The sequence below is a fragment of the Fusarium vanettenii genome, assembly GCF_000151355.1.
Source record: "Fusarium vanettenii 77-13-4 chromosome 10 genomic scaffold NECHAsca_82_chr10_2_0, whole genome shotgun sequence".
Taxonomy (NCBI): Eukaryota; Fungi; Ascomycota; class Sordariomycetes; order Hypocreales; family Nectriaceae; genus Fusarium; species Fusarium vanettenii.
The window spans coordinates 1,040,500-1,054,136 of record NW_003315807.1 but is presented as its reverse complement, the minus strand read 5'-3'; the positions used below and the strand labels follow the sequence as shown (position 1 = coordinate 1,054,136).

Sequence of the window (13,637 nt, the reverse complement as noted above, 5' to 3'; positions counted from 1 at the left end):
CCCGGCGCTTGCCTGGCCTAGTTCGGGCTGGTGTGGTCCTCTAGAGGGATAAGGTGAGGCGGCACTGGTCTAAGCACGCCAACAACACTTGATGGCCTCGACGAAACTCGAATAAGCTGGGTGCCTTGACCAAGCAAGAGGGGCGGAGGGGCGTGAGTTGCTCCCGGACAGAGCTCGGAGGATCTGGACAGCCGCAGACAGGGTATGGACAGGCCCAAGGCAACCTGCAGGACAACTGGTTCACAGCTGGTACCTGGGATCCAGCGACTGGGAACAAGTCGAAGTTAGAACCAGCTGAGAGCAAGGTCGACGTGTCGATCAAGGACAATGCGTGGTGCTGGCCTGGGCTGATGTAGAGAGGCCGAAGAATCTCAGACCAGACCCAATGTTTCCCTGGAAGAAGGTTTTTGGCAAGTAGAAGAAAGGGGTGTGCCGAGTAAAAGAGCCCAGTCGATGTTGTTGCTGTTCTGTTCGGCTCCAGATGCCTCTGAAAGGCCAACAGGGCTCGCTTTTAAAGGTTGATCGGCCTGTGCCAGCTGAGTGCGGTCGCTCCAGTCGCTGTGGCTGTCGTTGGATAAAACACCCGCCAAGGCAGGCAAAGAATCAACCAGGTGACGACGCTCTCGGTATGGATGATGCTGCCACAAGAAACGAAAACTTGATGAAAGGATTGCAGTTTGTCTGAGGCCTGATACTGCTGAGAGAGGTTGTGGATGGGCGGGAAGTGTGAGATTTAGAGGCACCTCAGATTCTAGCGCCCGACAGCACCCGCCGTGCCACGGGTTAGGAAGGTACCGAGTGCAGCGCACCCTCGGTGACAATAACGAGTGGGCAGGCCAGGCAGTTTGAGGAGCGTGCTGAAAGGCGGGCAGGCTGGGCTGGATGCAAGTTCCCTTGGAGGCTTGGTGCTTCGGTCCTCTAGATGCCCCCCAACCCATGGACGGATGGATCCATTGCACTCAAATTGACAATGAAACATTGGTGTACCTGCGACGTGGCGCCGAGGTACCTGTAGTGCACCAAGGGCGGTGGAGAGCTGCCTCCACTGAGGCTTGCACCAGCTTGCACCAGCTTGCACCACCAAGATTGCAGATTGCACACCCACAAGGCCCAACCCCCAACCGCGAGATGGATCCTCAACCATCACCTAGCAAACACACCAAACATCCATGGATCTTGCCACAGAGACCGCTGCGGCTGAAGAATCCTCTCCTTCTCACCTTCCAAATTCAACCCTAGATCCCTGCCAGCTCTCCCGTTCCCCGTAGATACCGTGACGATCCGATACCCGAGCTCACAGGGCAGGAGAAACATTTAGCCTCGGAAGATTTCGACTGGACTGCCGGACCATCCAAACTCCAACTTCTCGGTGTCCGGAACAAGACGCAGTGCGCCTTGCGGATGACCTTATGGAACGTGTCATGACTCTGTAAGCAGTTAGCCAGCCGATAGTCTGCTCCTGCAAAGTGATCGAAGTGCACATCGCAGCCTGCTTTCGAAACCCCCGAATGGTTGTCCAAGAACCAGGACCTTGGTAGCTGGGGGATGCGCTCCTTGGGCGGATTGAGCCCCCGGTCACTCGCGCATCTGTGAGCATCGTTCGCAACCCCTGCTGTCGTGGAGGTGGTCGGATCCTACAATCCCTTCATGCAGCATGCCTTCACGCACGTCTCACCCTGTGTCAGTCAGTAGCAAGGTCTGCTTGGCCTTGGTCCAACCTGGAACCGTTTGTGCTTCAACGGGTAGTTGGTGTCCTGAGAAACGTTGCTCACGTTGGACCGGTATCTTACACCGCACTCCCACGGATAGAGGATACAACTATTCTTAGCAACCTATTTAACTAACTATGGATATAAACAGACAATCAAAGCCCGTATCTGCCGAGATCGGAATACCGGGTCTGCCACCCGACCCCAGAGAGGCTGTGAAATGTCCTTGCCGTCATTGACCGGTCTCTCCAGGCCAACCAACGCATTTGCTTCTTGTCACTCTCCCGCAGAGCATGCATGTCCTGCTGTCACAACGACTTGCCTTGCCAAGGTTGTGGCTTCTCTCGTGATGACGTCTGTCGGCTCTTGTCACGGCTTTTGTGCTTTTTCCTCTGGTCTCGGTTGTCTTTGGCGTCGCAGGAGGCACGCTCCGTGAGTCGTGAGACTCGTTGGTTGCCTCACTCTGGTGTTATGAGCTAAACCCGCGAGCAAGTCACCATCACATCTTTACTGTGGCATTTCCTACCTTTGTCTGTATCAGGATATCTAAATGAAACATAAAACAATAGCACTGTCATAGTTGGCAATGGTTTATCCTATAGGTATCGGCGCCGGGCGTGTGGAAGCCGGTCTAGTTCGGTGGGAACAGCAGAAGCGCGGCTATCTGCTGTGCATCCTCGCGAGACCTGGTGGCTGCATTTCAAGAACCAAAAGGCCTTGAAAACCTGGAGGAAGGTGAGAAAGAAGACCAATGTGGCCAGGGCATGCCAGCCAGCTTGGTGCAACCCACAACACCCCCATCCTGTCGTTGCAACAGGGTCGGGGCCAGATGACCACGGTCCAGATCGAAACTGTAGCCCAGTTGGTGGAGTCGAGCATCACAAGGGTTCAATAGTCACTTCGCCAGTCTTCTAGATCCATTGTCCGTCATCAACTATCTCGCCAGGAACGGAAAGCTAGCCGAATGACTCGTATCCGAGACCATGATTGAAGATTCCAACAAGAGGCACGAGTCAAGGGCGCTACGCTCTCCTCCCGGCTTTGCCTTTGTCGATGATGTGCTATGAAAAGAAACAGAATGGAGGTCGCCTGTGTAACGCGAGCTGTCAACTCTGCCAAGCCAAGCTAGGAGAGTTTTTGCTCGTCCCGACTTGACACCTGACAGGTCATGAGAAACTATTCGACGACGTTCTCTGTAATGCGAAGACTACCTTAGCTCAAAGGGGACGAGTGTCGTTACGACGGCTGAGCAACCTGTAAGGCGGCAAGACAATGTGGGAGAGGTCTGTGGGGGCGGATGGACGGACGCTTGGGCATTGACCGCTGGCGATCTGCGACCCATGATGTTTCCGGTTTGCAGGTCTCTTCTGATTCGCTGGGTCCGACAACTCTAGAACCGGGGAACATGAAGCACATATCAGTCATTCTTCAGAGTGCCTTTGTTGTCTCAGAAGGTCACGGGCCGAAACCCATCGGGCGAGGATGTTAACGTCGCAACTTTGAAGACGGTGACAAGATTGGATCGGCAGAAAAAGAGCTTCTATAATGCATACAGAGAGTCTGGAAAGCCACAAGGCAAAGAAAGGCAACAGGGCATGTCTCAGCCCAATCACCTAGGCCGTGTAATTGTCCAAATGGGTGGTTAGCCCTTCCATATTACTTTTCAAATCCCCCGTCACCCCCATGCTGTGATCAGCCCGAAATGCATTGATTGACGGATATCCGTGACGCATTTTAAAATGAGGGAGGAGTTGTGGCTGAAGCAGGTGGGAGGCCACCCATTATCAGCAGGAGCATCGACGATAGGCTTGATCATGTCTCTGAGTACGTAATGAACATGAGATTTAGAGTTGAAGCAATTGATGAATCCATCTGATATGATATGAACAAATGAAACCACAAATCGTGGTCGAGGCAGAGAAAGTCGACGTGGGAGTTGGGCAGGTACGTACCTTACCGCTAGCTTGCATCAGCTGGGCAGGGATCAACCTTCCAACGCAGCCACTAAGAGAAGCTTCTGCAACACTCTCGTGCTTCACTCACACAGCAAGTGACACGAATCACTCTCTGTCTGGCCCCTTGCGACGACGCCCAAGCTCATCAACAGCATAACCCAGATTCGTCACATTTCATTTCGTTTTGGGGAAACAGGAGAAAAAACTCTGAAGCAGGGGGGTCTAAACAAACTACCTATATCGGATCTGAGCCAGGCCAGACCAGACCATTCTGTCTCTCGGCCATGGTGTGAATTGGCTTCCAGTCCATTCATTTTTGCATCCGGCCGATATCCCCCTCCCCCATCCGTCCACATCCACCTTTTGTTTTTCCTGACACACCATTTGCCCGCTCATGTTCTGATGGACCCAGCCATGGACAATCCCCGTCGAGGAGATCCCCCAGCGCAATCGCAATCGCCGTCTCCCTCGGTCAGCGGCCGCCAGACTCCGGCCGCCATCAGTCGCACCAGCAGCAGCAGCCTCAACTCCAGGTCAAGGTCGGCATCATATGCCGGCTCCAACCACGACCGCAGCCAAGACGATGCCTTGTCGGATCCCAAAGCTGCCGAGATTCTCGACGCCTGCAGATGGAAAGACATTGGCCGTCTGCGATCCCTAGCTGAAGCCAGAGGTGGATTCCTATCGGATGTCTTGCGTAGGCAAGCCTGTATGTCTGTCTTATTTCCGGCTCCAGCCACTGCCTACTTAGTATCCGTACTCCATACTTACACGACGTCTACTAGGGCCCATCTTGCTCGGTCTCGATGCCCCTTCTAGTTGCCAAGAGGATCTAGCCTCGTCACAAGATGCCTCTGCAGACTGGAAAGAATTGCCTCGTCATCGCGATGAGGATCAGGTTCAACTTGACGTCAACCGTTCTTTCATTTATTACCCAAACAGTATGTATCCACCTCTTGTTTCTCCAAGCATCACAATGAAAATGGGACCATGAGACTAATGCGGCGATAGATGTGTCTGATGCAGAGTTGAGTCTGCACAAGTCAGAGCTATCCTCCCTCATCACCGAGGTTCTCCGTCGGTATCCTTACTTGTGCTATTTCCAAGGCTATCACGATATCTCCCAGGTCTTGTTGCTGGTGCTGGCACCGCCATGGAGGGCTCGTGTGCTTGCCCGCCTCTCCGTCCTGAGGATACGTGACTTCATGCTGCCGAATCTAGGCCCAACAACCGCTCAACTCCGCCTTCTTCCCGACATCCTTCACGCTGCCGATCCAAAACTGCGACGACACCTCTCGGGGGTCGAGCCTTTCTATGCCCTAGCAGGCACTCTGACCATGTATGCCCACAATATTGAGGGTTATCGAGATATTGTCCGTCTGTTTGATGTTTTCCTAGCTCGGGAACCCGTCTTCAGCGTATACGTATTTGCTCAAATCATCTTGGACCGCCGGCGAGAGATCTTCGAGATCGACGAGCCGGACATGCTACACGTCATCCTTGGCAAGGTTCCGTCCAAGATGGACCTGGACGAGCTTGTGGTCAAGTCGGCACAGCTCTTTGAACGTCATCCCCCGGAAACACTCCGGTACTGGAAGCAGATATCAGATTCCAGTGCTCTCAAGACGGCCCGCGATGTCGAGGCCTGTGCGAGGCAGACTATGGAAGACGGTGAGGAGCTCTTTGAGGAGCAGCTCCGGGAGCTCCAATGGGCGGAAATGCAAGACCGTGTCAAGTCGGCACTGTGGTCTTACCGGCGCCCAGCAAAAGCTATCGGTATGGCTCTCATGGTGGGTGCTTTGGCTATTTACCTTCGCCGCAACCCCGCCATTATGCATCAAACCGCGGCCTTCTTCTCTCGATAAACGGACGAGCTTTGTCTCATTGACCGTATAACTTCTACTTTACTTCTTCTTCTTCCTCTAGGGATTGGTTAGGGTTGGGGTACAATGTGGCATAGAATCTGGGCAAAACTGGTGTGTGAGTGTGTGTGTGTTCATTCAGGACGGTCATAGACTTTTATAAATAAAAAAAAGGGGCAAGCTCCGTCTAGCACGAGACCCGTCATCTTCACCGAGACGCCATACAAATATCTTCCCATGATTACGCTCAAATCAGCACTGGGACTTGCAAATCCTCATGCTCCTGTTAACCCGTCTTTTCCCACTCCAGATATCGCAAAGGCCCTCTAGGATGCCTCCTGGAATTGAGCCTTGAGCTCCTCAAAGTGCTCCTGCTGTTCCTCGGCCAGCGTTCCGCTTTCGTCGCTAATAATGGTGAGGATGAGAGAATAGTTGTTGTAGAGGAAGCGCCCACTCTTGCGCTTGTCGCCGTATGACTCGGCCTGCCGACTGAGGAAAGTCTCCACCTCGGAACGCAGACGACGCAGACTGGCAACGACCGGCCCATCATCACCGGCATCAGCGCTGAGGGCCAAGAAGCCATGGAGCAACTGGCCGAAGCGCTGCGTCACGACGTGGGGCGCGGCGGACAGCTTTGCCTGGTCTGCGCGGTTTGGCTTTGAGGGCACAGCGTTGGTCAGGTGGCGGACCGAGTCGCAGTGACGATCCATGATGACCTGAAGACGAGGCCATAGGAGCATGGTGGTGGCGTTGATGTAGCCGTCAACAGCGGGGACCTTGCGGCGCTGGAGCTCAAAGGCAAAGTGCTGGTTGAGGCGGATGCAAAGGAGTAGGCCGAGGGCGTCGTAGGATTCTCCGACGAGAGACCTAGAGAGGGTCTTACCGAGCTCAAAGGTGGGTTCAAAAACATAGTTGAAGTTCTTTGAGATCTGGCCGAAAGACAAGGCGGGTGAGAAAAAGGTGGCCATGAAGGTGTATTCGGCAGTGGCATTGTCGATAAGAGCGAGGTTAAAGTTGCGGAAGGGGACCTCGAGGTAGTGCGTCGACTGATCCTCCTCGGCGAGGTACGAGGACAAGGCGGCTTGACTGTTGGTCTTGAGGAGGTCGATGCGACGGCCAAGGTTGAAGGCGTCATGGGGTGGACCTGGAGCCCGGGAGCTCGAGAGGACGGTGGCTTTGCGAGTTATGTCCTCATGGCCGAGTGTGTCGTTCTTATCCAGGATGTGTAGTTTTATCTTGCCGAGGGCCTTTTCATACCGGGTGAACTGGTTGAGGTAGTACCAGCGCATGGTGTTCATGTACGCCAAGGCGATCTCATTGGCAAGGGTAGGATGGTGCTTGTGAAGAAAGGTGAACAGGTCCTTGAAACGGAGAAAGTTCTGTTGTTGGATGATCTGCGCATTGATGTGAGGCGATCGCAGAGCCTTGATCTGGGCGACGATAAAGTCGCGAATGCGCTCAATGGCCTAGTTGGGTCAGCAGGGATACTGCGAGCATTGGGTCGCATTCGCACCTTGAGTGTGAGTTTTTCCAAGATCGGTTCAAGATCCTTGGCCGCCTTACTTGGCCTCGTCTCAGACTTCTTCTTGAAGGAAACAGTTTTCCGATCCAGCTCTGCGAGCATCTTGGCCCATGTCTCGTCGATGTGCCCCTCGGAGATCTTTGAGATGACCTCCGGAGACAGGCTCAACTCCTCGACCAGGGGTCCCAGAGCCTTTTCAACCTGTTTCCGATTCTCTAGTCTCCTACTCAAAGCTGTCGATCGGGTTTGCAGAGACTCGATGTCGGCGGATACTGTAGCAAGATCATTGCGGAAACTCGCCAGGTTGATCTCGACCGAGTTGAGGACGTCGTCACATGCTTCTATTGACCGATGAAGATCCTCAAGCTTGGATCGTTCATTCTCGCCTGGGGAACAATCTTAGTCCATGTTTTCTCCGTCGCAGAGCTACAACATACTCTCTTCTGCGGTTTGCGGCCTGCGCGTGTTGAAGGTGGCCGGCTCAGGGGCTTGCGACGCAGCTAGCTCCTTTAACGATAGGCCACCAAAGTCGGCTTCGAAGTCGATATCATCCTGGCTTATGATCTTTTGCTTTATCGTTGAATCGCTGTCTGTCGAGAATCCGGCCAACAATGTCTCTAATACTTCAAGAGAGTCTGGTCCCGTCTCGATGGTGGAGGTTTGCCGGAGGTTGGAGCCGTTCGGTCTTCGCGACGAGGATAGGAGGGATGAGGAAGAATCATTGGAGACGAGGGACAACGATGAGCCACGGGGAGAGACACCGCCACGTTGGGATGTGACATATGGGCTCAAGGAACTCGAAGTCCTCCGGGGCAGCGGCGAATATGCTCTGTTTCCGGGCTGGGGAGTGGAGGGTCCGGGGTTGCTGGCCGGCCCTCCGGCCAGTCGGTCGAGCCACATGGCGACGGAGGAACGGCGGCGATGAGGACGGGCAGAAGAGGAGAGGTTTATTCGACGAAACTAAGGACTCGATTCAGGACCAAGGCATTGTTCAACGGTATCGATAGGGCTGTCGACGAGTGCAAGGGTGAGATGAGTACGCAAGGCTGTGCTGGGCGCAAAAGGGTCAGCAGCTTGTCGCCAGCTTGCAAGCGAGGCTGTCAACGGCCAGCTTAAAGGACATGTGATTGGACAGAGCGTAGGGAGTTGTTGAGCCACATCCCCCAGCTTGCCTCGTGTGGCTTGAGCTCCATGGGTCAGGTCAGTCGGACAGGTTCTCGGCCTTCCGAGACCCGCCACAGAAAGGCGCCACAAGCGCCACAGGCCCAAGTGGGGTTTCCCTAAGCGCACGCACAAAGAACTGACACCCGAGATGCAGCATAAAAAGATGGGGACGCCACGAGAAAGCTTCATCTGCTTCGCGGACGCTGCGGATGATGAATGATGCTGCAGCTTGTCTTGCAGGCGGGACCCTCATCCATGGCAATACTACATGTACGTGCGTGGTAGTATGTACATACATCCGTTGTCGCGGCAATGGGATGGGTTTTTTCGGAAGGCAAGCTGCAAGTCGCGGCGCATTTTCAAGGATGATTCTGAGTGTGACCCCGCGCCATGAGAGCATCCATCGGGCATCGATGAGACAAGACAGGTTTTGTGCGAAGGGAGAGGGAGGGGGAGCGAGGATGACAGGAGGCAAATGCTCCCCGCGTGAGCACCTGCTGCAGTTGCATGAGGTTTAGTAAATGGACACCCCCTGCGGACCTTGACGCCTTGATGACCGCCGCCGCTGTCGTTGTGCGTTGTGTGTTTGAGTGCTTGGTTTGTTTGGACAGGACTGGCAAAAGCAAGGAAAGCATCCATCCATTCGAGTGTGGACTCTCGTGACCCCTTGTGGTTTAACCAAGCAAGCAAGGCACGGCAGATGCATCCGGAGCTGAAGGAAAGGTTGGCCGCCAAAGGTATTGCATTGGATTGCTGCTATTTTCAATCCGAATTCGAATCTCCTTGCCCGTGGGTTTGTTTTTTCTTTCAGGTCTACCTAACGTTGGAATTACTCTGTACAGAATAACCCCGCCGTGTGACTGGCTCCGGCAATGTTTACCTTTCAGTTCAACCCCGCCGCCGGAAGCTGGTCTGACCGGCGACATCAAGAACCAAGTACAAGCTCGACCGGGCTGACTGTCCGGGCGGCAAATTAACGCTCGCTCAGGCGGCTTCCGCTCCACCCCGCGGACGCCGCCAATGGTTCCAGCGGATAGATGCCCTGGAAACAGGGACCCCTCTTCTCCCAGCCCTCCAGGCTCCCTGGGCTGGCTGCTTGGAGGGGCAAAGCGGGCTGTGAGTGACCAGGCTGGCTGCGTGAGAGCTCCATCGAGGCTCCAGACCCCTCCCCGCCCTCACCTGTAGAAGCAGACACACGGGCAAAAGACTCAGCGGCCAAAGAGCACAGGAGACGTTGATCCAGTCCAGTCCTAATTAATTTTGGCATCCCATCGGTAGAGTCCGTCCGTCCATCCATCCACAGCCTACAAAAAGCGTGTCCACTGCCGCGCCCATTGACGCCCAATCACAGCGCCGAGAAAAAAATTCCGTCGAGGGCCTCGCACCTTTTCTTGCCCCCTCCATCTCTCTTCTCCCCGAGTTTGGCCCTTTCCTCTTTCTTCTTCTCTCCATCCCACTCTCAACTTTTTTCGAGCCATCCAATCCCTTCCTCCTCTCCCTCACTCCTTTCTCTTCTTCAAGACCTCGGTTTCTTGTCAAATACCTTCACAATGGCTGACGATGTGAGTTCTATTCCGCCTCCTGCGCTTTCCTAGGTCCAGGCGCACGCGCCCACGAATTTCTGCCCTTGCGCCCATTTTTCGCCTGGCGATGTCCACCCCGCATTGTGACTCGTGCCCCACGATACAATACTGCTCTCGACGGTGCTCTTCACCAGCCATCAGCGGGCCATCGCCGACGAGCGCTATTCCATCTCAGCCATCATTGTCATCTTGGATCAAGAATTTTGCTAATTGCCGTGTTTTCCTGCTCCGCAGCACCATGATGTTACCTTCGAGTCGGCCGACGCCGGTGCCTCGCTCACCTACCCCATGCAGTGCTCTGCTCTGCGAAAGAACGGGTTTGTCGTGATCAAGAACCGCCCTTGCAAGATTGTCGACATGTCCACCTCCAAGACCGGCAAGCACGGTCACGCCAAGGTCCATCTCGTCGCTCTCGACATCTTCACCGGCAAGAAGTACGAGGATCTTTGCCCTTCCACCCACAACATGGACGTTCCCAACGTCACCCGCCGCGAGTTCCAGCTGGTGCGTGAACCCTTGCCCCGCTCGCTCCCAACAGGGGAGGAGGGGGAACAACAACCCCTCTCTCCCCCTCCAAGGGCGAGCTCTGACCCCGGCCATTTCCGAAAGCTAACCAAGATGCGCAACAGCTCGACATCTCCGACGATGGCTTCCTTTCCCTCATGAACGATGATGGTGACACCAAGGACGACGTCAAGATGCCCGACGGTGAGATTGGCGACAAGATCAACAAGCTCTTCAAGATTGATGAGAAGGACACCAGTGAGTAGCCCACAATTCTCGTGTCCGAATATCTCCTAACCCCCGTTCTCAGACGTCGTCATCCTTACCTCCATGGGTGAGGAGGCCGCCGTTGAGGCCAAGGAGGCTCCCGGCCAGAACTAAATCGCCTAACCTTTAATCCGCACCCGACTTGAAGTGGTCCCTGGCCCCTCGGAACGCCATCGAAAGATGACATAGACTGGGGGATCCCTTTTTTTGATGAAATCTTGGCGCATCAATATCCATGGGCCATGGGTTGGGCGTTGCGCAGAAGGATTCTACCTGGACAGGATTGTCTGCTGGTTATGATAAACGGCAATCCTTAACACCCGAGCCTTTTGGCTCAAAACTATTTCCCTTTGTTCCTAGCTCACAAGCTGCACATGCCATCATGTCACGAATTCGTAGCGGCAACTTTATGAGAGAAAAAAAAAATGGGAGAGCTTTGGAGTTGACAAACATCTGTCCGATAGAAGGCTATTAAAACCTTTGGCAGGATTGCTTCTTGAAGATTTATGTGAAGTGATTATGTGAATTTTGTGTGATGACTTGGAAATTGAGAGGATGTGAGCTCGGTGTAGTTAGGACCGCCACTTGATCCACACAATTGACCCTTGTCAGCTCTGAGAGCATGTCAGTCAAGGCAGAAAAGATCAGATTGATAAGTTGATATTGATTTGGGAAGATTCAAGTGAGTGTCGATCTTAAAAGATTGCCTCTAAGGAAGGCCTATTTCGTCTTTGTCGTAAAAGGTAGCTTGTGGCAAGCGAGAATTCGGAGCTTGATAACTTTTTCTCAAGACAAGCAAATTTCACAGTGAAACACGCCCTCGTACCTCAACATTTCACCGCTTCAATCCACATTATCGCCATGCTAAACTCATAACAAGCCATGGATGAGCGGCGAGACCTTCGCAAATTCCCCCGAGGGGAGAGATGCCCAGAATGTGGTGCTCGGAAATGGTACTTGGAGAACGGTCTACGGTTCTGCTCCAATGGACACCAGGTTGAGGTACGGCGCCAGTGTCGAGTCTCGTGAGAAGCATGCATACTGACGCTGAGAACAGGGCTTTGTCCAGTTTGACATGGGCGATGAGCAAGACGCTGGCAAGATGGGAAGCGTCGCCAGGCGCGAGAAGGAGACCAAGGAAAAGGAGCTACGACATCTCACAGGCCAGGCGGGAAAGAATCTCTTTCTCGAATCCTTACAGCTAATCCTGAGGAACCAACTGCTATGGCTCATAAAAGAGAAGGGGCATCGCGAGGAGCTCGAGACTGTGGTACGCGACCTATGGGATCTTCGCACCCGCGGTTCCGGCTCGCTCGTCATCGACGACGCCCCAACAGCCGATCTGGAGATGTTCAGTTCGCAGCCAACAGGCGATGAGAAGAATGCTACGTCGACTAAGTCAGCTTCGAGAGCTCAGAGCTGGGACCCGGAGAGGGGGCCAGATTGGCCTATGCCCAGGATGCTCGACACGCTTGCTCTATGTTACTTGGGATGCTTACTCCTAAGAATACCAACAGGGATCGGAGAGTTATGTCTATGGGTCAACAATGGCCATATGCCTTACAAGAGAGCAGTGAGTGACGAGGTTTGCGATACTTGGATCAAGTGTTGACTAACCTCTCAGTATTATGATCTACAACAAGAGATGCAAGACCGACTGCCTTCTGCTTATACAAGAGCACTCAAGCTGCCCCTTCGCTCATCTCTACAGGGCTCAGACCTTCACAACGCCGTGATGGACTTGGCGCTTTCTTATCATCACAACTACGGAATCACCTTTCCAGACGTAAACGAGACACCAACTCTTGTCCATTACGTGAGGCAATTGGCTTTACCAGGTTTATTCTCTATGCTTTAGTAGCCGCTTTCTTACTAACTATGTCTAGTTGAGACACTCATCACAGCCAGAAGTTTACTATCAGTAATGGAGTGTTCCTTTCAACTCCCCCTTGAGAAACCTCGACGGTTCCTACTCGACTATCCCGAAGTTCAAATCCTTTCTGCCATTCTTGTTGCGGCCAAGTTATGTTTCCCTCTATCAAGAAATCGACCCCTACTCCAAGTTGGCAATGAGCAGAGCTTGCAGTTCAGTTGGCCGAAGTGGCAGAAGGGGGTCAACAAACTGGTGGATGCGTCACAAGCGTCAGGAAAAGAACCGGATTTCAGCAGCGTCACCGTGGACCAGGTCACATCCATGACAATGGAGGAACTCGACAAGTATCTTGCTCATGTTGCGAGCTTGGTTGACAGAAAGAGTGGGTAAGCCAAACAGTTGATCGACGACAGCAGGCTGACAAGGAGCAGACGATCAGGCAGTCACCAGATTCTTCCCGTCTGAGGAAACCCAAGTGGTAGAAGCTCCCTCAAGTGAAAACACAGACCAAGAAACAGATGTCTGGATACGACGTGTCCTCGGTCAAGCTATCAAAGTGACTAGAGAAGAGGAGTCGGATTCAGAGGATGCTCCCCTGGAAGAGCCAAACTATGAGGCTTTCCGTTCAGTGGAAGATCTGACAGACACAGCTCAGGCATTGTATAGAGCTGCTAGTAAGTTATTATTCACAACTTCAAAGAGTCTAAAGCTAATGAAACCCAAGGTCATGTCGCAGGCTTATCACTTGATGAGACAGTGCAGGCAGTTTACATGTTGGAGCAGAGAATCTTGGCTTGGCAGATGGATCAACGCAGGGGAGCAGAATATGAAGCTTTACAAGATGACCCCATTCAGGAATAAAAACATTGATCTCGGGAGTTCTACTCCATCGTTGTAAAGACCATGAGCTCATCATGATAGCTCCGACCTGCCTGTAAGCCGCGGTCCCACATTCGGCGTTAGGCCACCCTCCCCTCCCTGTCTGCGCCTGCCCCCACACAGGGCTCGCATTTTAGCGGTGCGATGCAAAATTTCACGTGACTCGCTAGGGTTTCCTTTCCTTTGAAGGTTGCGCCCCACCAATATTGAGCGCGCAGTTTCGGCTTCTCAATCCTCACATCGTCAGCGTCACAAAAATCAGTCAAGAGTGAGTAGACCCCCCCTATGCGATGGCCGCAGATACACCATGAAGATGTGA

The 13,637-nt window shown here is 53.5% G+C and overlaps 4 protein-coding genes across 4 annotated transcripts; 3 read left to right on the top strand and 1 right to left on the bottom strand.

Moving 5' to 3' along the window:
- Positions 1-4,078: 4,078 nt before the first annotated feature.
- On the top strand, positions 4,079-5,529 carry NECHADRAFT_96773 (uncharacterized protein; the record flags this gene model as incomplete). Its single annotated transcript, XM_003040045.1, has 4 exons — positions 4,079-4,125; positions 4,168-4,373; positions 4,450-4,622; positions 4,660-5,529. The coding sequence occupies 4 exons, from the start codon at positions 4,079-4,081 to the stop codon at positions 5,527-5,529; spliced, it is 1,296 nt and encodes a 431-aa protein (XP_003040091.1).
- Positions 5,530-5,852: 323 nt separating this feature from the next.
- Positions 5,853-7,948, bottom strand: NECHADRAFT_85766 (uncharacterized protein; the record flags this gene model as incomplete). The annotated part of the gene is made up of 3 exons (XM_003039833.1): positions 5,853-6,992; positions 7,040-7,434; positions 7,486-7,948. 3 exons carry the CDS (start codon positions 7,946-7,948, stop codon positions 5,853-5,855), a joined length of 1,998 nt encoding a protein of 665 aa, XP_003039879.1.
- A 1,722-nt stretch (positions 7,949-9,670) lies between these two features.
- NECHADRAFT_72323 (uncharacterized protein) lies at positions 9,671-11,058 on the top strand. The gene is made up of 4 exons (XM_003040044.1): positions 9,671-9,774; positions 10,030-10,299; positions 10,425-10,557; positions 10,610-11,058. Exons 1-4 carry the CDS (start codon positions 9,763-9,765, stop codon positions 10,678-10,680), a joined length of 486 nt encoding a protein of 161 aa, XP_003040090.1. The 5' UTR covers positions 9,671-9,762; the 3' UTR covers positions 10,681-11,058.
- Positions 11,059-11,448: 390 nt separating this feature from the next.
- Positions 11,449-12,491, top strand: NECHADRAFT_85764 (uncharacterized protein; the record flags this gene model as incomplete). The annotated part of the gene is made up of 3 exons (XM_003040043.1): positions 11,449-11,568; positions 11,624-12,139; positions 12,453-12,491. 3 exons carry the CDS (start codon positions 11,449-11,451, stop codon positions 12,489-12,491), a joined length of 675 nt encoding a protein of 224 aa, XP_003040089.1.
- Positions 12,492-13,637: the final 1,146 nt, after the last annotated feature.

Excerpts from the sequence above, each read along its gene's own strand:
- NECHADRAFT_72323 (XM_003040044.1), top strand. Across the intron at positions 10,300-10,424 it reads CCCGCCGCGAGTTCCAGCTG|CTCGACATCTCCGACGATGG; the intron begins GTGCGTGAACCC and ends GATGCGCAACAG. Across the intron at positions 10,558-10,609 it reads GATTGATGAGAAGGACACCA|ACGTCGTCATCCTTACCTCC; the intron begins GTGAGTAGCCCA and ends CCCCGTTCTCAG.